At 32.6% G+C, this 26,840-nt stretch overlaps 2 protein-coding genes and 2 long non-coding RNA genes across 4 annotated transcripts; 1 reads left to right on the top strand and 3 right to left on the bottom strand.

Annotated features, from left to right (window-relative positions):
- Positions 1-4,175: 4,175 nt before the first annotated feature.
- LOC145600848 (putative calcium-binding protein CML45) lies at positions 4,176-6,392 on the bottom strand. Its single transcript, XM_081656704.1, has 2 exons — positions 5,968-6,392; positions 4,176-4,227 (listed from the first exon to the last, which is right to left on the bottom strand). Exons 1-2 carry the CDS (start codon positions 6,390-6,392, stop codon positions 4,176-4,178), a joined length of 477 nt encoding a protein of 158 aa, XP_081512830.1.
- An 8,093-nt stretch (positions 6,393-14,485) lies between these two features.
- LOC145601394 (cyclic dof factor 1-like) lies at positions 14,486-17,149 on the bottom strand. Its single transcript, XM_081657406.1, has 2 exons — positions 16,755-17,149; positions 14,486-15,998 (listed from the first exon to the last, which is right to left on the bottom strand). The coding sequence occupies exons 1-2, from the start codon at positions 16,956-16,958 to the stop codon at positions 14,775-14,777; spliced, it is 1,428 nt and encodes a 475-aa protein (XP_081513532.1). The 5' UTR covers positions 16,959-17,149; the 3' UTR covers positions 14,486-14,774.
- A 3,402-nt stretch (positions 17,150-20,551) lies between these two features.
- On the bottom strand, positions 20,552-25,728 carry LOC145601816 (uncharacterized). Its single transcript, XR_014104442.1, has 4 exons — positions 25,598-25,728; positions 23,614-23,680; positions 22,098-22,139; positions 20,552-21,017 (listed from the first exon to the last, which is right to left on the bottom strand). It is a non-coding gene; the product is annotated as an uncharacterized LOC145601816 (long non-coding RNA).
- Positions 24,296-25,277, top strand: LOC145601815 (uncharacterized). The gene is made up of 3 exons (XR_014104441.1): positions 24,296-24,521; positions 24,627-24,685; positions 24,790-25,277. It is a non-coding gene; the product is annotated as an uncharacterized LOC145601815 (long non-coding RNA).
- Positions 25,729-26,840: the final 1,112 nt, after the last annotated feature.

The raw sequence follows: 26,840 nt of genomic DNA, 5'->3' as shown, positions 1-26,840 counted from the left end.
CAGTTCACAAAAAAGATAATATGTACATACAAATTATACATAATACTCCGTAATATAAAGTAAAATAGGTTAGCTATACATAGTACACAATCTACACACGATCAAATACACCTACAATCAAGATATGACATACTCCTAAAGTCACTAAACATAGACCATACAGATGGACACCATTTCAGTTTCAGACTCCAGATAATGAAAATGAGAGTCATTCTCATTATTATTAGAGGACATGTATATATGTATGTATCATGTACAAACTACAAAGTACTTCCTCCGTTTCTATTTAGTTGACACGTTTGATTTAGGCACATATATTAAGGAGAGGAGAGAGAGTGATAGAGAATGAAAAAGCAAGTGGGGTAGCTTGTAAATGTAAGGTAAAAAATTTACCCAAAAAGAAAACGTGTCAACTAAAAAGAAACTTCCTAAAAAGGATTACGTGTCAACTAAAAAGAAACGGAGGTAGTATGTGTTTGTGGATGGGCTGCTTTCTAAAGCATTATGAAAGTGCACTACATACACTAAACAAGGGATGTACCAAAACCAATTATATGTCTACATTTAGACAATTATAATAATAAGACTGTACCTAAAACTATGGCTTTTTAACTGTCAGTAATTTCTCCTCTTTTTCCTCTTTCTGTAACACTATGACTTCACAGAAGATACTTACTGCTAAAGTTAATGACTTGCATTTGCATTTACTACTACATTTGGTAAAAATATGATGTCATAAATATATTTATTTATATACGTAGTATATTGGGTTTTAATGACTTTTTTTTTTGAAGGATGTTAACAGCTCAATATAGTAGCTTCAATAAGCTTAAAGTATATCAACAGGAAGCCATTTTATCAGTGGGTTTCAGTTCATCAACCTAAGAGTAACTCCAATTTCTAACAGTAACTTACAGATGATTCATAATTACTGCCAATGATTCAGTGACTTTATCTTTTGGGTGTTGGGGTTGGAAAAACTATACCATTATTTTTAAATTTCAATTATCTGAACTTATTATGTACATTTCCATATGTCTTAATATTGTATTATTGTGTGTGTAGAGTGTGAGTGCATTAGACAAATGTGTAAAGATTTGTGGAAAAAAGACTATGCACCAATATAATGAATTCCCCGTTTGGATTTAATTAGTTGTCACATATACGCTTAAACTCTAAAAACTCTATTCTTTTGGTGTTTAGAGAGCCACAAGGGCGGGGATACAATTGACTTTAGAGTATTAATAAAACAATTAACTTTAGAGTATTAAAAAATGAGTATAAAAAAATCAATCCCTCACTAATCACAAAAGAAAACAAAAAATGAAAAAAAAAAAAAGTGTCATAAATGATGTAAGAAGTTATTTAACTGTGTAATGCAGAGTAGCAGTAATAAGGAAGGTAAGGACAACCTTTAATTTAGGGGTCAAGATTTTCTTTTCATTAAGTGGGGAAATAGTTAAGCGAGTAACAGTTACTCTTTCCTACTCCATATCAAATTTTACCACTTTATTTATTTTTCATTCTTTCTCCTACTCCCTTCATCCGTTAATATTTGTATCATTTGTTTTTCTATTCTTTGCAAACTCAAATACGGATGGAGTACATTATATAAATGAATACTGAAACGTATGAATGATGCTTTGTAACATATTATGATGATGTTATATGGAATCCTTGCATAATAAAATTATGTGCAAATCAAATTAGTACTCCGTAAAAAGAATATTAATGTTTAATTTACTCCGTAGTTTACTATTTTCGTTTTAGATCCATATTTATCTGTATAGCATTAAGGGCATATTCTCTTCAGCTTAAATTCAGTTCAGTTCAGTTTTTAATTTTCTCTTCTCATATTAGTTCAGTTTAATTCAACTCAGTTCAGTAAATCAGAACATGCCCTAAATGATTATTTTCAGAATATGTTTATTATCTAGCTTACGAGGGTAGGGGGAAAGAAAGGACGACAGCAGATTGTACCATTCCCACGTGCGATAGACCCACCTTCTTCTCGTTGTTTAAAACAAACAAAGGCAGGCCCAACGGTTCATATAGTCCTTTCTGACATTACCTTAACATAATCCTTTCTTTCTACAACAATTATTTATTTACAACCCTTAGCTTAGCTATCTTCTTGGATTCCCACCATTATTGGCTTATTTCTCTCTTCCCTCATCTATTAAGTTTCATATATCTATGTATCATGCCCCATCTAGGTGGCATTTCCCTTGTTATATTAACTATGTTGGGCCGCTTATATGTCTTGAATATGTTAGCCTCTTACACACATCAATCTATCACGATCGTGCTTACTCTATATCTGCAATACTCACTCCGTTGTTTTTTATTTGCATCACTTTGGATTGCACAAAGTTTTAGGAATACTAGAACTCATTATATTATTTGACATAGATCATTCGTAAAAAAGTCTTGCTACTATGGTCTGTTCTCTTCATATTATTTTTAGTTCAGTTCAGTTCGATTTCAATAAGTTCAGTTCAGTTCTTAATTTTCTCCTCTCATGAAATATTAAATTCATTCAATTCAGCTCCTATATGTACATTTCAGTTCAGTTCAACTCTGTTCTGTCAATCAGAACAGGCCCTAAATCATGTAAATCTGTGCATTCTGTTTTGTTATTCAAATTTATCTTTCATATCTGTTGGAGCATGATCTACTAGTGCTTATTGTACTCATATAGGTTGTTGATGTAAATTATTAGTTTCGTTAACTAATTAAATCCTCGAGCCGGGGGACGCGGTAGCGCGGTATGCTGGTACCCATCCAAGATCAAATGTAAATTATGTTTAGGGTAAGTTAATTGCAAGTCTTGAGCAAAGTCTCAACATGAGTCTTAGCTTACTCAAGATTGTTGCAATAAACTCGATCATCTAAGACTCATGTGAGTCTTACATGGAGTTTGGAAAATCCAAACCCATGTCAAGACTTTGCAAGGCAAATGAAAATTAGCCACCTCACCAACCAAAAGTTTACAATAATTTTTTAAAAAATAAAAAAAGATATTTCATACAAAAAATGAATATATTTTGAAGAGGATTAAGTGAGTTTGGAGTGAGCCTTAGAATAATGTGTAAAATTTAGAGAAAGTCTTTTATGAATCTGAATAATATAAAAGAATTTTAAAGTGAGTGGAAAGCTGATATGGCAGAGTCTGAAATCTGAGTCCGAGTCTGGGGTATTAGTTGGCACGACTTTTGTTTTTACTTTTGACACTATTTATAAACTTTACTTTGATTAATATATTTGTGAATTATAGATATGAAATAAGAAGTCATGCGAGATTTTCTTAGATCTATTTCAATGTGAAGTTGATTATTGTTATTTTTTAACAAAAGATTGGACGATCAAGCTTGGCTCTCCAACTTTTTGGCCCAGCCATTGGTCATGATGGAAAACATACAAGAGTTTATGACCCTAACAAAAGTCACCATCTTACCAACATGAACTCTTATAGGTTATAGTACATTTATCTTCATAGCTGCTCCAATTCAATTTTGCAAGTTCGGTCTTCTCCGGGCCAAGTATTATCAATGTTGTCTACCAAATGTCCCACCATTGTCATGTCATGATTACGAGTTTTGCTCGCGTTTTCATTAACACCAAAGCTTCAATCTAGGACAATACATTGCCACCTTGATTGGATCTTCGTAGGGTCTATCGAAGTTGGTTCAAAACACAACCGGCTCCAAGCTGTTTATTTGGGTCACACGACTTCGAAATAAGATCATCAGTAGTTATCCTAATTTGGGATGTGTTAGGAAGTACTAGCACCATTTCTTATCTCATGTTTTGTCCAAGTTAATTATTCCACTTTTGGAATTATCCTAGCTAGCTTAGGACTACGACTCAAAATCAAATTCTGTCTCATCATTGCCCTTTGTAGCTCTACTCAGTAACAGTAAATCACAGCGATGTCAAAGCGTGTGAAGCATGTTTGCAAGTTGGTAACATCTATGCATAGCATCACATAAGCATATGTAGAGCAAGAATAGACAGGGCAGAAAAACCATAGTACAAACAACATTAACTAGATACAGAAAAAAAAAAAAAGGGCCCACTTTATAAAAAAAATGGACCTACATAAAATTTTATTAGCACCCACATTATAGCAAGTGGGCTGATACTGTTAGGTGTTACCGGGCAACCATATTGTCTCATTTCTCAAACTTAGCCTGGCCTCCAAAAACTGATAGCTGTTCCTGAAATCTGTAACAAACTCAACAGTATTAGTAGTAATAGTAGAAGTTCCAATCAAACTTCATTAATGTATGATTAAACTTGAGGATGTGTTTGTTGTGATTCACTACTTTATTTTGATTATGTAGGGTATAACACAACCAATTTTTGGCTCTTGTTTATGCATGGATGTCACCCTTTAACATTTACTTGTCTAATCTGTTTTTCTGCCCCTTCAATTAAATTAGTCCCACCTTGTATGTGTATAGCTAGCTATTAGAAGTCGATGGGTGATCGTTTGGATTTGTTATGGTTTGTATCGATTTGATTCAGGGTATATTCGCTCGGGTGAAGCATCATTGGAGTTGATGTGATCATTGTTGTTAGATTTTGGGAACACCCAATACAATCGATTCAATATATATAGGGCTACAAGACGAGTCATAACATTGCTAGGGAACCTAGTATGACAAGGATTACAAAATATAAAAATATTCGAATGCATCCCATGCCAATTGTATACAAATATTTGGTTCATGTAATATTTTTGTAATGAGTCCTTTGACCTAAATATGACTTAGGGGTGATTGAGGTTTTTTTTAAGTTGATTCATATAAGAGTCTTATATCTGAGAGTATAGGACTATAGGAGATAGAGGGATGGTTAGTCCCTCCATCTCCCTCCCAAGTGGTTGGGGGTTTGATCCTCATCCCTTCCATTCCAGTGATAGGGTTGGAAGGATGGTTAGTCCCTCCGTATCTTACCCTTAAAAAAGGGTCCAATATATTTAAACTTATTCTATAAAATTCATTTATTATTACTATAATTAGCCGCCAGTGTATTTTTCTATTTTATTTTTTTTGGTGGTGTCAAAATCAGGACTTATCAATTAGTTACACGTTATTATAATATTGTATGGTTGTGTAATTGTTGAACCATCGTGTTTGTGTTGTGCACATGTGAGTTGTCGTCCGTGGACTATTTTTGTGTTGAATGCAAAAGGATGAAGTGGCGCCTGAGCAAAGCAATTGGAAGTTCCCTGAGTTAGGCCCCGTGCATAATGCCATCATATGCAGCATCACCCGTGCGCACTGAGTTACTTACTGACTAGTGTCCCCAGCTTCATGTAGAAAGCCCATACTTATTACTGTCATTGCATACAAGTTGATTTCAAATCATGTAAACTGTAAACAAACTAACAAATATGCCTTTACAAGAAATTTCAGCCCCATGATCTGAACATGTACTGTTATATACTGTATATGTATTTCAAACAAACAATAAAATGTGGACAAATATGGTATTGGGCCTATAGTTTATGTTGAAAATTGCTCAATTGTTTAAATGGGTCTTGGAATGGGCTTGTAGGATGTTTTTTTTGGTTCTAATCAAAGGCCCAATCTAAAACATAAACCCAAAAAGAAAAAATAACAATGATTATATATATATATATATATATATATATATATATATAAAAACATTTAGGCCAATCTAAACCATAAACCACTATAATACCAAAAATCTCCCAAGTATTTAATGGTTTACCTAATCAACAGGCTAACTTAAACCGTTTAAATCATGCAAATTAAGGATATTTTACTCTCAATGCTCAAATTTCTTAATGTTTCGATCTGCCTACTCCAACAACAAATTAAGATGAACAAAAAAGATACGAAAGGAATCCGAGCTAAATAGGTAAACATAATACGGAATATGAAAATATTGATACAACGTAGTTATAAGGAGTAGTAACCTAGTTAACTAACACACTTGTGCATAAACCCGAGGAAATCATTAAAATCCAAAAATCCATCACTATCTCTATCAAAACCTCTAATCATCTTCTTACAACTTTCAACATTTGATCCTTCTTTAAGATACCCTAAACTACAAAGAACTCTTCTCAATTCCATAGCATCAATAAACCCATCTTTATTTTCATCAAACACTTGAAAAACTTCCCAAATTTCCTCTAAACACGGCTCCTCTTCCTCAAACAATCCCTCAAAATCTCCCTTGCCAAAAACATTCATGTCATTCGAATCCTCAATTACTCCTTTATGAATTTCCATACCTCCCATAACCATATTAATCTCATTAGCACTAATGACCATATTTGCAATCGTTTCACCATTACCATCACCATCGTTTATTGGCCTAGCCACACTAGTATTAGTGACATTACTCGACTTCATTAAGTAGCATAACTTCGTATAGGAGGAAATGAGTGAATTTGAGAGTGAGCTTAAGGGTTTCAAGTAATTTGATAAATGCATGGTTAAGGTTAAACTAAGCATGAATGAAATAAAGGTTAGTTCCACCATTTGAAATGATAAAAAAAATACCTTATTAGCTTAGTGACTTGGTGTATGACATGCATGTATATGAACATATATATAATAGCAAGAGTCGTTACTAAAATGAAGTCATTTGCTCAGTCCTTACACATAAATTAAGGCACAAGATAATTTATTAAAGTGTACTTGGAAATTATGCAACATTTTCCATGAAGTTGCGATGATAGTGACACAGAAAGTAACGAGGAAATGTTTAGTCAAATCTAATCTTCCTCCCACTTTCATATCATTTTACAGTAATCTATAAAGTAGGTCAAGAGATAAATTTATGGAGTATGAGAAAACACTTTTCTTCGAGGGAAGTACGAATAGTACGTACATCGACCAAAAAAAAAAAACGTTTAAATCTTGCATACCCAAATGCCGACTTAAAGTCACTATTCCCATTTCTTAGCTTAAGTTTCCTAGGATTTGCAAAAGATTTTCAATGTTTGTTTACGTTTGATCATATCTTTTAATTCCATTAATTGGGGTCGAGAAATTTATTTTTCGGCCTTCGATCCGGTCCAAAACCCTATAAAAACCGATCTTAAACCGGACCGATTTTTTACTTAAAATTATGCATAAAACCTTAAATAATGATTAAGATTATCCTTAATATACTTAGAAAAAAATAATTGTATGAGCTTTTTTGTACTAATTTTACAAATTCAGATTTTTTAAAAAAGAAATTGTAAAATCGGTCCAAAACGGTCCGGTATGTGTTTTAGACCGATTTTTTCCGGTCCAGTTCGGGTTGGTCTTAGCTTAATCGGTCCAGTTTTGAATTCTTGAAATTGTAATTTTCGATCTTCGATTTGGTCTGGTCTTGGACCGATGAACAACCCTAATTGTATAAGTCTTAATATACTAGAAATAACCATTATGCATGTACAGATTTATCAAATACATTTTGATGTGCATTTTATTTCAAATATTCAATTTTATAATTATATTACTCTCTTCGTCACATAATATAGTACATATTTCTAAATTTATAGTCAAATTTCAAAAATTTGACTAAAAATTCTCATTGGTATATTATTGTATATACAATAACAAAATAGCTTAGGGCCTGTTCACATTTATTTAAGTTCAGTTCAGTTCAGCTTTAATCAGTTCAGTTCAGTTCAGCTCTAATCAGTTTAGTTGAGTTCAATTCAGCTACTAACTTCCCTCTCTCATAAAAAATTCATTTCAGCTCCAATCAATTCAGCTCCAATTAGTTCAGTTTAGTTCAATTCAGCTCCGATCAATTCAGTTCAGTTCAGTTCAGTTCAACTCAATTCAGTAAATGTGAACAGGCCCTTAGTCATGTGAGTTCTCCAAATACTCTTCCATATTAAGTTTGAATTTCGATTTAATGCACTTCTTTATGATGTTTTAAGTTTTTTCCCTGCTTTGTTAATTTCTTTCACTTTTTCATTAATAAAAGTATGCTTTAAAATGAGTCTTTTTGTGTTTCTAGAAGATGAGTCCTTTTTTTTTTGGTTCATTTGCAGAAAATGAGTAGATTTGTCCAAACTCGTTTTCTTGTTTACGCTCTATTCTTATTGTGGACGACCATGAATAAATAAAAGCAAGTTTCTTTTTTTTTTTTTTTTTGGAAGCAATAAAAGCAAGTTTCTGTATCACGCCAAAATCAACAATAATAATTTCCGTCAAAAAAAAAAACAATAATAATTCTATAATTCTACCCAAATAAATTTTTTCACTTTCCAAATAAACCATAATATTTTCGCTCATTAAAATGAAAATGAGCAAAGTTAAATTTTTATATTACTCTTAGGCCCTGTTTGATTCACCTTAATTTTGCTGAACTGAAATTATTTTTACTAAACTGAACTTATTTTTACTGAACTGAACTTAATTTTACTGAACTGAAATTATTTTTACTGAAATTAAATTATTTTTACTGAACTGAAATTATTTTTACTGATTTCTATTATAATTCTTCTTTAAGAAAACTGAATTTTACTGACTGGACTTATTTTTACTGAACTGAAATTAATTTTACTGAACTGAACTTATTTTTACTGAACTGAAATTATTTTTACTTAATATTATTTTTTTAAGGTGAAAAGAACAGGGCCTTACTCGGTTCAAGTTTTGTTCATTTTAGTCAAATAAGGCTCCGTTCTCTTCACCTTATTTATCCTGAACTGAAATTATTTTTATTGAAACAAAATTATATTTGCTAAACTTAAATTATTTTTACTGAAATTAAATTAATTATACTGAACTAAAATTATTTTTGCTGAATTGAAATTATTTTTACTGATTTTTTATTACTCGTATAATTCTTCTTTAAGAAAACTGAATTTTACTGAACTGAATTTATTTTTACGGAACTGAACTTAATTTTATTGAACTGAACTTATTTTTACTGAACTGAACTTATTTTTACTGAACTGAAATTTTTTTTACTTAATATTATTTTTGTAAGGTGAAGAGAACAGGGCCTAAGAAAATTTTTACAATCGGTTGTACCTACAGGTTGTATGTATGATGCATACGGAAAAATCTATCTATCTATCTATCTATCTATCTATCTATCTATCTATACTACATACTAAAGTAATCACCAAAGTAGGCACTTGGCATAATTTTGTGAAAAATTTTCCCTTCAAAATGGTTTTTTTTTCAAAAAAATTCTATTAAAAATAAATTAAAACTCTTTTAATTAATTTTATTTATATATATATATTTGTAACACATAATTCCTCAAAAAAAAAAAAATTGTAACACATAAGAATTTAAAGGATAGAGATTAATAAATTTAAATTTCAAAAAAAAAAAAAGGTACAGAGTATTACGTAAGTCATTTAAGTTCAATTAACTCTATATCAATTGACTATTCTATTAACTATTACCAAAACATAAATTTGCTGACATTATGCACCCCCCTATCCTAAGTGTCGCTTCCACGTTAAATGAAAAATAAATAAAATAAACAATTAAAACCCAAAATAACGAAGATAAAAAATAAATAAATAAACAAAACCCACCACAATAAAAGCAATTTTTTTTTGTGTGTTTAGAGAGCCACACAAGGGCGGGGTGAGAAATGATACCAGGATCACTTGAGACCAAGAAGGAAGCTCTAACCACTTGAGCTATCTCTCACTCAAAAAAAAAAAAAAAAAGGGCCAAATTAAACATTAAATTCTTTGACGATAAAATACTCTAAATCTATGAAGATGAGTTTCCCTCTAGCTCTTTGTTTAATTACTTTACTTGCTCTCATGTTAAGCATAGCGGGAATGTTCTTGCTCATAGTGTGGCCCGTTGGGATACTTATAACTCATCGGAACGTATTTGTATGTCTTTGTTTCCCCAAAGTTTAATAACTTTGGCGGAAATTGATTTAATATAATAAAATCCCGCTTGCTTGTTTTTCAAAAAAATACTCTAAATATACAAGAGACAATATATTTTGGATTTGTCTCATAGTATATTTTACCAATATCTATTGTAGTTTGTATAATTTTTACACGCCAAATGGAGATAAGAACGTGAAACCTGTAACAAGTTAAAGGAAAAATTGTTAAAAATGATATAACCTTTCGCACATTCTTTTTTAATAACACAACTTTTTGATTATTTTGTAATAATACAACCTTAAGGGAAAGTTCATATTAATTAAACAAGAGAAAATCGAATTTTCGGTTGGAAAAAATGGAGCAAAATATTAGATTATCAGTGAACGAGAATGTATAACATGCACTAATTTCTACTCCGTACCATATCTTTTAATATTTCATACTCTTTCCATGTTTTAATAAGTATTACATTTTGGCAGGCACAAACTTTTAGGCACTTTTATTAAATCAAATAAAATAAGAGATAAGTGGGATAGTTAGAGTATTAAAAAATTTGTACAAGAAAGATAGTAGGTTTAATAGTTTATTGAAAAGTAACGAATGTGAGGGAAGAAAAAGAATAAAAAAAAAAGAAGAAGTATTGAGTTTGAGCGAGGACCATGATAAGAGATGTATATATATTATTAAAGTGTAAACTTTTTTCCAAAATAATGTAATACTTATTAAAACACGTCCGCATTTGATAAGTGTAAACTAATTAATATACGAAAAGTGTAATGAGTAATATGTAATTTATACTTATTAATAATTAAATATATTATTGGTCAATATTTTACATCGATATGTGTACCAAGTTATCAAAAAATTACAATCGAAATACGTAAATAGAAAGATTTTTGTAAAACGGATAAAGTAATATAATAGTGTATATAAAGATTAGGCATTCGTCAGCTTCATTCTTTCAACTCGCGTCAGTTCTATTAGCTCGTCAATGTTGGCGCATTCATCATAACCCCCAGCTTCTTGTGTCATGAATTTTCTCAGCCCGATATCCTTCTCTCCGTCTCTTTCAGACTAGGAGAATTCTAGATTCCTCTTGGGGGTGTTAAGGCCTTTTACAAGGTTTTTCAGTGTTAGCTGAAGGTGCAGCCTGGAAGGTTGGTTCGGGGTCTCAGGTGCATATTCTCCAAGACTCTTGGGTTCCAGGAGATTCGATTAGGTTTCGTGACAATTGTGAGACGCCTTTCCCGTCTCATGTTTCTTCTATCATTGATCCGCGTTCTTACACGTGGCATACATCTTGGGTTCATCAGCTGTTTAATTCCTCTACAGCTAGTCGTATTCTAGCCTTAGAACGCCCGAAAAGACCAATGGATGATTTCGTTTACTGGAAATATTCTAAAGACGGGGCAATTTTCTACAAAATCAGCCTACGCCATGATGTTACGTTGATTTGACTATTCTTCTAGGAGTTCTTGCTTTACTTCTTCATGGTGGAAGGCTTTCTGGGGTTTTCCGCTTTTGCCAAAATTACAATTATTTTGTTGAAACCTCCTTCATAATGCTCTTCCTCTCAATGGTATTTTGCAACAGCGGGGGGTTCCAGTGGATACTGCTTGTGTTCTCTGCCTTCGGTATTATGAGTCTGTTGATCATCTGTTTCGTGATTGCCCCTTTGTTTCGGACATCTGGACGTCTGCTCCACTGCTTTCATCTCTTGTTGTTCGACGTGACGTTCATTCTCGGTCTGGTTTGTGGAGTTGGTTTTGAATTTACGACGGAATAAACTTTGGGACACTTTGATCAGTGTAGTCTCTTTCTTTTGGGCCATTTGGATTGCTCGGAATCACAAAGTCTTTCGTCATGCTGTTATCTCTCCTAGTGTAATTCTTCATATTATGCAGGAGTGGGTTTCTCGAAGTTCAGCGGCCGAAGATTTTAAGACCTCAGCCCGTCTTACTGGGATTGCCTCCGGTGCTGTCAGGCAGCCTGTTCCTTTGTCATGTTATCTTAGGGGATCTTCTGATTCTTCTGCTGATGTCTGTCTTTTGTTCGACAGTGCTTATAGTTCCCAAAATAATGCTGCAGGGGCTGGTTGGATTTTTAGGTCCCCACATTCTGATATAGTTCTTGAAGGCGGTTCTAGAGCTTTCCTTTCGTCTTCAGCCTTTCAGTCAGAATTGCAGGCCTGTTTCTGGGCTTTACAGGCTGCTGACCGTCGTGGTTTTCACCGCCTGTTGATCTACACGGATTGCTCGACCTTGTTACCTTTCCTTTCTAATGACGGGTGCTGGGATATTTCTTGTTTATGGTTGCTTTAGGATATCAAGAATTTAGTTTCTTGGTTTTCGTCTTGCGCTATTCGGAAGGTTCCTCGTCAGTGGGTGGTTCCGGCTCATTGGTTGGCTACTCAAGCTCGTCAGCGTCGACTTTTGTTGTGGTCTTTCTAGTTTTTATCTGTTTTCTTGTTTAGTTTTTCGTTTTTAGTTCGTCTTGTCAAAAAAAAAAAAAAAAAAACTATCCATGTAATATAAAGGAGAATACTACAAATTCTTAAATGGACCTGGTTCACACTAATTTATTGTGGACCACTAACATTAGAGAAACAATGGTTGTTATATTAATAAAAAAAAAATCACTATAATAAAATGAAGGTCACTATGTTGAAAATAAAAGTCATTTTGGTAATATATAGGCTATAAGAGGTTAATTTTTTTAATGAAATATTTTATAAGGTCAATATTTATAATAAAGGTCACTATGTTAAAATTAGGGTCATAACTTCGTACTTTAAGTTCACAATAGTATTAAACGTTATACAACTTTTAATAAAGGTTACTATGTTAAAAATAAGGTTACTATGTTAAAAATAAAGGTCACTATATTCAATATAATGTCAGTTGCGTGTGTATAAACCTCAGGTTCACAATAATATTATTGTGAACCAGGTCCACGCAAATATTTCTGGGAGAATACTTAAAGGAAAAAAAAATGTAGTCTATTACTTCATATTAGTAGGACATGTTTGGTATTTAGATTAACTCTAACCTACAAAAAGTCACCAACGTAAGCCAAAAAAAAAAAGTGAAGAGAATTAAAAAAAAAAAAAAAAAAAAAAAGTAAAAAGCAGCAAACTCAGTAGGACATGAATGGAATTGTACAATATCTTTGTATTGTACAACTACCCTTTAATAGCAAACCATCAATTCTCTTTTTATATAGTACGGATTATTATTATAATTTTTTCCGAAACATAAAACTATTATAAGAGATTCATCTTGTTATATTCAAGCATGTATTTTTTTTTTCCAAAAATCAAGCATTTTTCTCAATTATTTCATTACTTCCTTTTTTTTCATTTTTATTTTATTTTATTTTATTTTTTTATCCCTCTATTTTTTCATTATTTTAATAATTTGAACGTAGAGAGTAATCGTGTGATGCTTTATCTTTTTTTTTTTTTTTAATTTATTATTATTTTTTTATAATAAACTTTATAAATATATATAACTACATAATTAAAAATAGGAAAATGTTATACATAACCCTTAGGGGTACATATAAGAATTAAATTTACACTAGAAAATCGTAAAAAGTTAGGAAATCATGAAAATATAAACCATAATTACACTGATTTACGCGTATTTTTATCATGAATTCCTAATTATATACAATTTTCAATAGTGTATTTAATGCTTATAGATACTTAGATAGCCCTTAGGGCTACATATAGCATTACCCTTAAAAATATTAATGATACCGAATAACAAATATGTATCGTACATTAAAAAATCATAATTTTTGAACCGTGTTGAATCATTGTTTGTAACTTTGTAAGCGTATCAAGAATCAGGAATATTAAGAGTGGATTTTTTTGGTGTCTTTAAAAAAAAAAGTGGATTTTTTTGGTGGTTGTACAAGAAAAGATGCTTTTGGTTTTTGGCCTTTTTACAACCCCAATTCGAGCTTATCTGGTACTTAAGTGAGGGCCTACTAGACTTTTCAGTCCACCTTTCTTACATTAAATGTATCATAAAAGAGAAAAAGGAAAACTTAATTCGATTATCAAAATAAATTAAAGTGGCGATATGGCATCATAAAGTCCAATGGTAAGCCACCTTTTGATTTGCTGCCTCTCTGTTTGAGGAGTTTCTTAGAACGTTTATAAATCCAACAAATGAAAAACCCCATTTCCAAACCTTGATTTATGTTTTTGCCCATCTTTTTTTGGTTTATATATAATCAATCCACTAATAATTTTAGACATATTGTCATGATGTATTAGAGGTGATCATGAATTCGATCAAGATGGCTAATTTATTTTTTATTTCGAGTTAGAGGGATAGAGACAAATTTTCAATTCATGATGGCTAATTCATTTTTTGTAGCCTAAGACAAAATTAGACTTACAAAACATGCCTAAAGTCTGAAATATTACCCAAATTACTAGCAAAAATAAACAGCCCCAGAATCAGCCTATATTCGATCGAGTAAAGTGGGTCAAGTCAAAATGATAGCTCTAACAATATGTATAAAAAAGGTCTCCGATGATACATTGGTATACCTAGCAAATTAGTAAGATATTACTACAAAAAAAAAAAAGTCTAAGGAAAGACATAACATTTAAGATGAGATATAGAAAAAAAAATCTTGAATATATACACAAACTTAGATAAGGGAACATAAAGAAGAAAAGGATTGGGGAAAAAGGCTTCTCTTAGCTAATGAGAAGCCAAATATAAGCAGAGTACATTACTTCCTTTGCTGATTTGTGCAGCTTCTTTTTGCACACCTACAAACTCACCAAAATCTATTTAATTCACTATCTAGTTACATCATATAGTGATCAAATTCATGTTATTGCCTCTAATTTTTGTACCTGTAATTGTAAATTTACTCTAGCATTACTCATTAGCTATCATTGAGCAATTTCATGAAATGCTAGAGACCTTGAAAATGCCGCGGGATTGGCTTGTAGAGCCAAAGATGATGCTTCAACACCAAATGCATTGTTGTTCATGTCATAGTTGTTAACATCTTTAGCTTGTTGTAACCCTCCAAAAAATGCTACTCTACCGATTGAAGAGCTAGCATTGTGATTGTTGTTCTTGGCCCCGAGAGTAGACCATATTGAGCTCTTAGAAGTCTCTGCAGGATCATTGATCTTCAGTGTCTTTGGCATCACAACTCTTGAATTTTCGAGTTCTTTATCATTGGAAGACTCGTTGTCTGTGTTAGACGGCACCAATGTCCTACCCTCCCTAGGATGTTTTCCTAGAGAAGAAGAATTATTAGGACTAGAATTTGTAGATGACTGATCAGAGTTTAATGACTGAGTTGGTATCCATTGCAGATTGCAGGGTCCTGTAGCTATGCTGTCACCCCACTGAGGCGAGGATGTCGAGTAAAATGATACAGGAAACCCTGACTGCCAAGAGACAGGGTTCCAACTGTAAGGAAAGCATGGAATTGGCTGAGGACTCTCTATAGTCCCTCCACTACAATTTGCTTCCTTCATGGAGATCAGCTTAGGATTTGAGAATGACACTGAGTTTTTGTTTTCAGTCTCTGGCCTGAAAAACCCATTTGACATAAACTTCTGTGAATCCATGGAATGATTAGGAGATGAATCCATCCCAAAGGCAAGAACTGTCCCATCTGGCCTCATCACTTGGTGAATTAGCCCATCAGAGGCTCCCGGAATCACTAGATGACGGTGTTGAGAAGCCGCAGAATTCTTGTTCTTCCGTCTTCCTGCACCCACAGGAACATTCCTCATAGAGCCACCAGCAGTCCAGTATCTTTGACAGCTTTTACAGAAGTGGCGCGGCTGGTTAACATTATAGTTGTTATAGTAACAGAATTTTGTGTCCATGCTACAACACCTAGCACAAGGAACAATTTTATCAGGTTTTTTGAGAGGGTTTTGGTCATTTGACTCAGAATTACTGCTTGCTTGATCACTTTGGTCTTGATCTTTCTTAGGTAGGTCTTGGGATGAGCAAAATTTGTCTATGGTACAAGTTTTCGGCTTTTCGGTGTCTGTTGAAGGGGTAGTTGGTGTTTTAGGCTCATCTAAAACTGAGGTACAAGATAGTTCCCCTTCTCGCTTGGTTTCCATTGATTCTTTTGTTATATTTTCCTGAATTACAAAAGAACGAACACTGACAAACATTAGACTATTTTCGCATTCAAGTACTAAATTCAACAGGACTATATGTATCTTGCTCATCTATCATATATAGTATATACTGTAAATTACATGAGCATAACAACAGAAAACAAAATTTTTGAGATGATTTTGGGTGAAATTGAAACATTTTGATAGTACATATAAGTAAAGCTTTGAACTTGGTTGTCTGAATTATTGATTGAAACCAGATCATTGGAACTTAAAAACACAACTTATAATTAAGAAAACATTTGAAACATATAAAAATATGATATTAGAGATTAAAGGGTGGACCGGACTAAAAACTTGGTCAGTTGGCTGACTACAGCATTTACAAGTATCCAAGATTTTGTTTCAGGGTAGGCTGCTACCAATTGTCTAATTTCTTACCCAACCAAAAAAATGACCTGTAAACAAGACTTATTATTTTCATACAAAATCTAAGATATCAATAGAAAAAAATCGTATATAGTATGTATACGCTAAAATTATATCATGCACCTAGGAGCACAAATAACGTGTTCGGAATATAAAAAGGTAACTGCTAAGACTGATAGTAAGCAAACCAGAATTTAGGGAAAATCAGTTTCATGATATTCAAAATAAACCCACAAATTATAACATTAAAAAAAATCAAGGAAAACAAAGAACAACCCAGTTCAAATTCATGAATTTCACGAAATGGGTTAATCCCAAAATCACAAATTTAAAAAATAAAAAACAAACCTCATTTCCCCTGATTTTGTCCTGTTTAGAGCAGAGAAGATTCTGATCGCAAGTACTTTGACAGTCATATTCAAAACCAACTCTATCAGCAGCAGCAGCAGCAGAAGAAGGCTCAAAAAGCGATGCACCCACAAAATCTTCATTAAAATTAGAACCCAATTGAATCGTCTTCCCAAAAAGCTTAATTTCATAATTCTCTGACATATTTAATTTTTGTTAAAATTAATGAGTGGTTGAGTCTGAGGATGATCAGTAGCAGTAAGAAAGGAGAAGAGAATATATAAAGAAATGAAAATTAGGAATTTGTGGGGGTGAGAATTGAAGGTGAAATGCCAAGTCATCAAAAGAGAAGAGAGAATTAGAGCCACAAAAATGAATGTGGGGGTGTTAGGAGAAGATCTTTAAATGCTTTAAGAGAAGAGTTTTTGATTCCACAACTTTGACAATGAATTTAAACAAAAGAAAAGTGTCTACTTGCCCTTTACTTTTTTGCCCATGTCAGCATTTTCAATCCTATAAATCTTGTTTACCATTTTCTTGTCTACACTATTTCAAGTAGTGGCCCAATCCTCCTGGCATGCATACTATAATTAAAATTAAAATAAATAAAATAATAAATTTAAATAAGTTATAAATTAAATTATTCACCTTTTCCCAACTTTGCTTCATTGGTTGTAGGATATATTATGGTCCTTTTTTTCTCATCCATGGAAATTTTTTATTGAAATTTAATGAACCTTTTTCTTGTACTTTTAGTTTTTTTAATCATACTTTTTTTGTCTTCCTAAGGTGGTGTTGTATGATGGTTTATCAAAAACTTAATAAAATAAGACCCTATTCCTTTCACTTAATTTTTGTTAAAATAAAATTAATTTTACTAAATTGAAATCATTTATACTAAGTTGAAATCATCTTTAGTAATTAAAACTTATTTTTATTGATTTTTTTTTTATTATATTTGCTCTATGAAAATACTAATTTTTAATGATTATTTTTGCTGATTTGAATTTATTTTTAATGAAATTGGTTTAGATTATTTTTAATGGATTGAAAATATTTTTTTATTGAAAATATTATCAGTTTTAAAGTGTAGAGAACATGGCCTAATGTGATTGAATATAGGTCTAAAGTTACATGAATAGACTTGATTTTATACCAAAAAATTAAAGGGCCTAATTTTGATTTTCTTTAATATACTCCATAGTACTCTATTACAAAGTTTTCTATATGTTTCACGAAAAACAATTTTCACTTTTCAGTTTAGGACAATGCAATCAAGAGATTCTTCTATACACTTAGGTGCACCAAAGTTTTGTTTGTTTTTTTTTTTTAATTATTGCCCCTTAAACCGGGTACATATTCAAATTCAATATTCCATCAATCCTTACTTTTACCTTAATTTTTTCCCCAAAGTTATTGACAATAAACTATAATGTGAAATATGAATTGACATAAAACAACCCTTTTTAAAAAAAAAAAAAAAAAAATTTACCTTTGTGTCGCGGGAAGGCCATTGCAAAAAAAAAAAAAAAAAAAAAAAAAAAAAAAGAGAAGAAGAAGAGAGAAAAAAAAAAAAAAAAAAAAAAAAAAAAAAAAAAAACTCATCAAGACATCAAGCACAATATGTATCATCATGCTTTCGCTTGGCAAAGCTTTAATTTCTTTCCTGTTAGATTAGGTTTTGCATTGAGTCGGTGTCATCTTTATATCCATAATAAACGTTGTAAAATCTAGCTAAAAATCCAAAGTAAATAATAAATAAAGAAAACCAGCATATTACTTTTGAACCAGTAACATAACAATAAAATCTAGTGATCCACAACTCTAGGCCACAAAGGAGATACGAAGAAGTAGTAACTTTCCAGCATATTACTTTTGCAAAGGAACCTGACACATGGCCACAATAACCCCCAGCCAAAAATACATGACATGGCGAATAAACAAACAAATACAAAAGTGGTAAAACTATTGATCCCTTCTTAAAGATACAAGTAAAAGGCATACCTACAATATTTAGCACACCATCAATTTTCAAACTTAGGGTATGTTCTTATACGATTATTTTCAATTCAGTTCAGTTCATCTCTAATAAGGGCCTGTTCTCATTGACTGAACTCAGCTGAACTGAACTGAACTGAACTCAGCTGAACTGAACTGAACTGAACTAAACTGAAATGAATATTTTATAAGAGAAGGAAATTAGAAGCTGAACTGTACTGAACTGAACTGAACTCAGCTGAACTGAACTGAATTTCAACGTAAGAGAACAGACCCTAAGTTCAGTTCAGTTCAGCTCAGTTAATGAAAAACTTCTATTCATCAAACAAAATTAATAACAAATAGTAACAAAACCAAGATCATGACTTGACATACATGATAATTGCCTTATATGACCACTAAAATTTTGTCAAGTTAGGCAGAAGGATGGGTTTAGGCAGATGTAGCATCATGTAGTTATCTTAATTAAGCAATAAGCTTGAGTTTAAATCGAGTTTATCATAAATTTTCAGCAAAAAGACGAAAACAAAGTTAGGCGATTAATTGTGCATGTGAGTACTAACCACTAATTGTTGGTTACACTAATGACAGATTAGAGACCACAGATGGGTCATTTATGGTAAGAGATTAAAGGCCATAGAAAAGAAACTCTTTTGAGCAGCAGAATTTAGTACATTTTTGGGTAGCATAAAAGTTGTCCTGCCAAACTTGAATTGTCTGTTAATTGTTATTTGGAGTATTCTAAGATGACATAAGATTGAACTACGTCATAGTATGACATATAGTTAAATGATGTCAATAAGATGAAGTTAACTAAGAGTTAGGTTGGACTAACATGAATCTATAATTGATTGAGGTGATCATATGAAAGGTAATTGTCATGAAAAACTAATAGAGATTTCTCAAAGACAATGGACGAGGTGTTTATATCAATTCAGACCAGGCCGAATTCGCCAAGCACCAATGAATTCAATCCTGTTTGGTAGCTACTAAGGAGTCTGGAGATGTTGGTATGCTCGACTTGGTCACTTGGTCACATTTCTTATAGGGTGTACAAAAAATTCAAATTTATGCTCAGATAAAGGATGCGTATGTGAATATGTACAAAAATGTTATTCTTTATGTTTGCAAATTGCAAAAATAATTTTGAGTATTCGTTATTAAAAAACAAGTTTCTTGTAAACTAGGATAGATACATCAATTTAAAACAATGCATCATTTAACTCATTATATAAAAAGTATAATACATCTATTTTTAATTCATGGTCCCTTCGACCTCTTTTTATTGCTCCACAAAGCAAAGTTTACGACTTCACATTATTAACAAACTATGCAAAAATTATGCTCATGGCATTACTAATGGTGTTGATGAGAAGAGGAGAGAGCAAGTAAAGAAATTTACCAAATGCAAAATTTCTTACCTTAAAAGAAGCTTTCTTACAACAAAATAAAATCTTACTTCATGTATATCGGGATGTGGATGAGCTTTGAACCCAGAACCTTTTTGTGAATTTTGTCACTCTAACTGGATGCAGATGAGATCTATTGACACTGCAAAGGTGAGCACTAACCTTATTTGATTCATCTAAAAGTTTCTAGAGCATACACAAATGATCCACCAAAACATTGGGCTTAGATAATTTGGGCCAACAGCAACACTAATGACAAACAACAAAACAAATCAAGTTCATGTTGTTGCAATCCTCATGACAGAACAAATTCTTAGGATAACAGTGGTAAAAAAAATACATAAATAATTGTAGCATTTTAATTAAAAAACAAATGCTGCAGATTTTCTAATAAGCATGACTAATACAGGTTTAACTCTATTTGCCAGAAATTTACACTACTTATAGTCAGATTTAAGAAAGGATAGATCATTCATCACTATTCATGGATCCCTGAACATCTTCATTTGTGTAACTTGTACTTTGGTATGGGTGTCAAATACTGAGATACAGGCATACAGCCATACAGGTAATACATATATGAGTCTGACTCTCTGACATACCACGCGTCAAAATTTAGTATGCAGGAACACTGCCTGAAATATGTGCATAACAAACTTTTTAACTAGAATAATCTGTATCAAGAGATAGAGTACCTCAGAATTGTTGTCTGAAATTCTAAAAGTTAATCTACTCTCAAGTATATTGCACTCCTCTAAGCCAGTCTCCCCTGCCTCTGTCCATCATTCAAAGTGATATGAACTATGAAGCGTCCGACTGCAAGGTAAAGTTTCCATACCAATATCGTTCTCATTTCCTGTCAAAACAGATGTGGCAGCTAAAGTGCTAATTGGAAGTAACATACTGTCAACAAATTAATGGCACCAGTGATTTTGTGAGCGAAAAAGTAGAGGTAGACATATGATGTAGATATGTTCAGTTATATGAGTTTACACCACTAACCTGTGAGATAATATAATTCATAAAGGCTAGATACCTATAGAATCAGTCACATAAAACCAGTTCAATTACAGAAATGTCTGTTTAGACCATCTCCAGATAATTGTGTATTTCAGAAAATTTGAGTGATTAATTTAATATCCCTTTTGAGTCTTAAAACCAATCAGCAGTACGAGGAGCTAAAGGAAGAACAAGTGAATACAAACTAAGTTGGACCACCAAAATAGCCTGTGGTGAATGAAGTGACTGCAGTCAAAATGCTACTCACGAAAGATTCACTCGATGGACCAGGCCACTTTCCTATTGGATTACTAGAATTGAAAGATAGGATATGTATGTAAAGATCAAGAGTGCAGCCAAGTTGGAACTTCAGGAACTCGAAGGTAAACAAATTTCTTGAATCTTCAACATGATTACTGAAAAAATAAAGTTTTTCGGGGGTTTAAGTCTAATCTTATGAGTTTCATTTCTTATTATAAGCACATCCCCTTCCCTAGTTAACTGTAACAGCAATATAGTAACACACTAATGTCAAGAGTTTATCAATAGGCTTACTTTTTTTTTCTTAATATCTGCTCCAAAATTGTTTCCTTTTCCTTTTCCTTTTCCCTACGCCTGTACTTTGATCTTTTTCAGATGTTATTACCTTTTCATTATTTTCCCTTTACGGTAGCAAAATTAGCTATACACAGCATTTCTTTGACAGTTCAAAGCCATTATTGCAAGTAGAGACCAAAGTGGAACATGGGTTGCATTGCTGTATGCTGTACTTGGAACTCGTAGATATTGTTCAATATTAGATGCACAATAAGCTTCAATTAATCAAGTTCCCAGAGTTTCAGTGTTTAATTATATCAAGACCCTTTTTCAAAAAAAAAAAAATGATATCAAGACCCTACTTTGAGGTTGCAAAATGAAGCATGACAGCAAGAGGTACCTGAAGCATGTAAGCCATCATCTGAATCTGCATTAAAAAATCCTGGCAAGCAATTACAATATTGTAAGTTTAAGCGATGATTAGAATCGTTGCATAAATCCAGAAGAAGCCATGCATAACTGGTACCTTTTTTTTATAAGAATAACTGGTACCCATTTCAAGGGATCTCCACTTCAATGACAAGCTTTTTACATTTTCACCAATCCTAAGTCATCTTTCTTTAAGTTTTTTTTTTTTTTAATTAGAGTAATCGATAATACAAGAGAATTCCAGTTTCAACAAGCCAAATATATTTAGTATTATGGCCTATTTTTTGGGACTACGTAGAATAGCAATGTGGTCTCAACGGAGAGAATACAACATACAAAAGTTTCTGCCTTTCTAGTATGTACGTGGGGGGAAAGGGTGGTCCAAATGCCAAAGATTCACATTAAAGTGCTCACATCATTATGTATGTATTAAAATCAACAAACTCAAGATTGCATCCTATGCTTCCACATTAAGTTGGTTCAAATTATGTTTAGTTATCAACAAACTGGTCATTCACTCCACTTCATACTAAGATTCCAGATACCTAAAGGAACCACATCTATAAGCCAGCACCACTGTCTGATAAAGGCATGCAAACTCTCACCACACATTACTTAATGACATAGCTGTCCACTCAATAAAGACCTCAAAAGGCCAATCAATTTCTGGCCTATGGTTTCATCCTCAGTTGCAATTGACATAAACTCGATATCAGCCATCAGTTTTTTTTTAATCTTTTCTTTCCAAGCAAAGATTTTCGAGCATCCAATGAAAATCAATTATGGAGTATCTATTAGTAACTAGATCCATTTTCTAAAGGTTCCAAATCTGCAAGTTTTATGATAAAACTTATCCATCTTTTATAGCAAGCAGGAATTTATGCATGAATACAGTTCAGTAAAAAAGATATTACTATAAACATAATGATAAGAGAGGATGGGACGTGTAACAAAGAGAAAACTCAACAAGATAGCATTAAAAATGTCATAAAGATAAAGAGTAGCTATATAATAGATGATGTTGGTAACATGTGATTATGCTTCTGGGTGTTTGGAACAGAAACAGAAGACAAACCTGTAGGTTTTGGCAAATTGAAATTTTAGCATGTACGGCTACTAAGATAATGCTGAATGCCCAACTTTCTGATGTTGGCCGACCACAAGGATAAAATCGAGTACAAAAGGTTGAAAAACTACAATAGTCTATTATAGAGATATGAAGAGTTTCAGAATGATTTCAAGCCTATGATAAAAAAATGTTCCTCATAAAATTTCTGAAACGTGACAAAAGGCGATTTACTTGCATGTCATTGAAAACTAACGCTTATGTCAACATAACATCATCCTATATTGGAAGGGGAAGGGGGCTCCAAAATGCATTGGTAGTACTGCATTTTCAGTTTTTCACAACCACAAGGTGGAATAAGCTAATAAAACTATGGACTATCACTATCAGCATACTTTTTTACAAATATTTAAGATCTTACAATTTTACAGCTCAACTCTATGATCTGATCCGGAGTATCTCCATCAATCCAAAGAAAATCAGGATCCCTACAGTCAGGCATAATGCATTAATTTTTTCTTGTCTCATAAGTTTTTTTTACTGTTAAGGCACCAAAAAATGCTCATAAGAAGCTTATGCTTAAATTAAACCAACTCGGCCTTTAAGCTAGGCGTAAGATAGGCATGCAGTGGAGGAATGATGAATGAAGAAGTTCGGAAAGCACATAAGTTTCCTGAGTCTGAAATTTCCAAAGCTTTTTTTATCAGACACTGAATGGACTTTAAACAGGTGGTAAATACAACACATATTGTTGGAAAGCTACTCATTTTCCTCCACTTCTATGGTGGGTTCTACTTTCCTTATCAGAGACTGACATATTATTGATATCTTCCACTATACATCAGTCATCAAACACGCCTCACGAATCATGCACAGAAATAATAGAGAAAAAAAATCCCAAGTGCCTTTCAGAATCACATCATAACAAAATATGTCCAAATTCATATGATTCATCTAAGGAAGGCAGAGACAACAAGTGCGCGACACACTTAACCTTTCAGAAACATCCAGTTATTGTCCAAAAGAACCCCATAATTTGACTTTTTTCGACTTAATGTAAATTGATAGAATTATGAGAAAGCTTATCTACATTTGGACCAAAAAAATTCTTATAATTAATAAAATAATAACAAAAATCTTAAGCTTCCAAACATATCTTTTTCTATAAATATGTCAAAGGTATAAACCTCTATATAGAATACTACCCCAACTATCATTGGGTAATACCTTAACTGAAGCAAGATATAATGGCATCTCATATGCTTCATCTCTTTGTGCTCATGCTCGCTTGTTCTTACCTTATGATGTCAAATGCTATCCCCATGTCAAGTAATAAAAACACAGCTAAACCATCTTAAAGTTTCACTAATGGTTGATTGTTTTAGATCTTTTCCTTGGCTAATATTTGTTTGATTGTTTGTGTTACGATTTCAGGGCTTAACAATCTCCCAAATAAAGAAAGAGAATTTGTAGTAACAAGAAGCATGAAACAGGTATTTTTACTTCTATGTATGCAATGGATGCATCACGTATGACAGACTGACAGTCATTTGAGTCATTTCTATTCCTGTAGTAAATTCGTTCTGTTTTCTAACAGGATCAGATGCTATCAAAGGATAAAGTAGCAGAAGATTTTATCGAGGGTAGGATGGATTTTGAGAAAAATGATTATGGACCACCGTCATCTAATCCAATCCACACCCCAAGACCACCACATTGATGATGCCAATTACACTGCTTATCTCTACAGCTATTAAGAAAAACTACTCCGGTAAGTGTATAGAATGTCCATATGATGGCAAATTTGAATCTTAACCCCTTAATTCAGGGAAGGATTCCATTAGCCAACACTAAATGTCTAAGTTTAAAGGTCAATCATCAGTCATGCATGTTTTCTCAATGGTTTTTCTTCTAGGAATTTACATAGCCGACCCTATCTATATCGGTTGATTGTACAGGGTTGGTCAGTTAGTAGGCTAGTTTCTGCATCTGTTACACAGAAATGACCTAGTCAGTGTTATAAACTACTCTTGTATTTCTAGATCTTCTATTTTCAAATAAGAATTATGTCTGATGATGATGAAATAGTGTCATGAGATAATTATTCTAACAAGATTCTGTTTGAACTGTCAGCTTTTTTAACTTTAAGCTTGGATTAAATTAGTACTAAAGTGTTTACAGAACAGTGATCACTTTTTTTTGATTCAGACAGCGTGCTTTTACTGATTTCTCTTATTAAGATTTACACAAGTACAATTAAGCTGAAAAAAGGGCTCGTGATAAAATGCAGAAGAGCAGTGTAACAGAGAAAAAATTCAACAAAATAGAATTACATGAGTTGCTAGATGATGTAAATAACTTGTGATTCTGAAACTGAATGTTTGAAACAGAAATAGAATACAAACCTGGAGGTTTTGGTAGGTTGAATATTAGCATATACGGCTACTAAGATAATGTTCAATGCCCGACTTTCTGATGTTTGCCGACCACAAGGTATAAGTTGATTTTCAGGCTGATTTCAGTCTATTGACTAAAAGTTCTGCTGCACAAACCATAAAATTTCAAAGTGAAAAAAGGCGTCTTACTTGCATTGAATCTGTGGTAACTGGTAAGCTCATTTTAAACTAATACTTATGTCAAAATCCTATTTTGGAAGAGGAGGGGGGGCTCATTTTCACAACCACAAGGTGTAGTAAGCCAGATAGTGACGCTATGAAAGTTGTGCTTTATAACACCCGGTTAATAGTTGTAAGACACTACACAATCATATCAATTGTCATTGCAGAATTGATGCAATCTAAGATCTCAATTCTAACAACCTCGCACACAGGTTGTTGGTATCAATTTTCAGTAACCTGATATCTTAATATAAGCAGAAGAGAGAGCTTTTGGTATTCTAAAAAACCTGAGCTAAATATCATTTATTTATTTTTTTTTAGTTGGACATCAGTCACATCACTACTGTAAATTTACAAATATGTAAGATCTTACAATTTTACAGTTCAACTCAACAATCTGATTTCGAATATCCCCACCAAGGCACCAATCCAAGTAAAACTTGGATACATACCATTGATCATAATGTAATTTTCATCTGAAAAGTAAGTTGATGTTAAGCACCATAGATTTATTTGTGCTCAAAATGCCAGAAGAAGAATATGTTCACATTAAACCAGCTTGTCCTTTAAGTTATACATAATTACATAGAGTCATACAGATCAATCACCTGTGGCAGCAGAGGAATTTTGAAAGAAGGTCTGAAAGCACAAAGTTTCCGAGTTTTAAAATTTCTACATGCTTATTTTATCAGATATGTAGTGGATTTAAACAGGTGGTAAAATAATACACATTATTGGAAAGCTACTCATTTTCCTCCATTTATATGGTGGGTTCTACTTTCCTTATCAGAGTTTGACATAATAAGTATTATAATTTCAACTGATGTCTTCCACTATACATCAGTTATCAAACAAGCTTCATGCAAGGAAATCATAGAGAGGAAAAACAATATCCGAAGGGCCTTTTAAAACCATATCATAACAAAATATGTCCAAATTCATATGATTATTCGAAGGCAAAGACCAAAAGGGCATGACAGATACTTTACTTTCAGAAACATCCAGTTATCCTCCAAAAGAGATCCATTTT

The sequence above is a fragment of the Chenopodium album genome, chromosome 21 (genome assembly GCF_948465745.1).
Source record: "Chenopodium album chromosome 21, dcCheAlbu1.1, whole genome shotgun sequence".
NCBI lineage: Eukaryota > Viridiplantae > Streptophyta > Magnoliopsida > Caryophyllales > Amaranthaceae > Chenopodium > Chenopodium album.
Note: the sequence above shows the minus strand (reverse complement) of the source record. Positions and strands in the feature narration are given on the sequence as shown.

Bases quoted from the DNA above. Each gene is read 5' to 3' on its own strand.
- LOC145600848 (XM_081656704.1), bottom strand. From the start codon at position 6,392: ATGAAGTCGAGTAATGTCACTAATACTAGTGTGGCTAGGCCAATAAAC. The intron at 4,228-5,967 runs GTGTGTTAGTTA...AGTTTGTTACAG, and splicing joins TTCCTCGGGTTTATGCACAA to ATTTCAGGAACAGCTATCAG.
- LOC145601394 (XM_081657406.1), bottom strand. From the start codon at position 16,958: ATGTCAGAGAATTATGAAATTAAGCTTTTTGGGAAGACGATTCAATTG. The intron at 15,999-16,754 runs GTTTGTTTTTTA...TTTGTAATTCAG, and splicing joins ACAAAATCAGGGGAAATGAG to GAAAATATAACAAAAGAATC.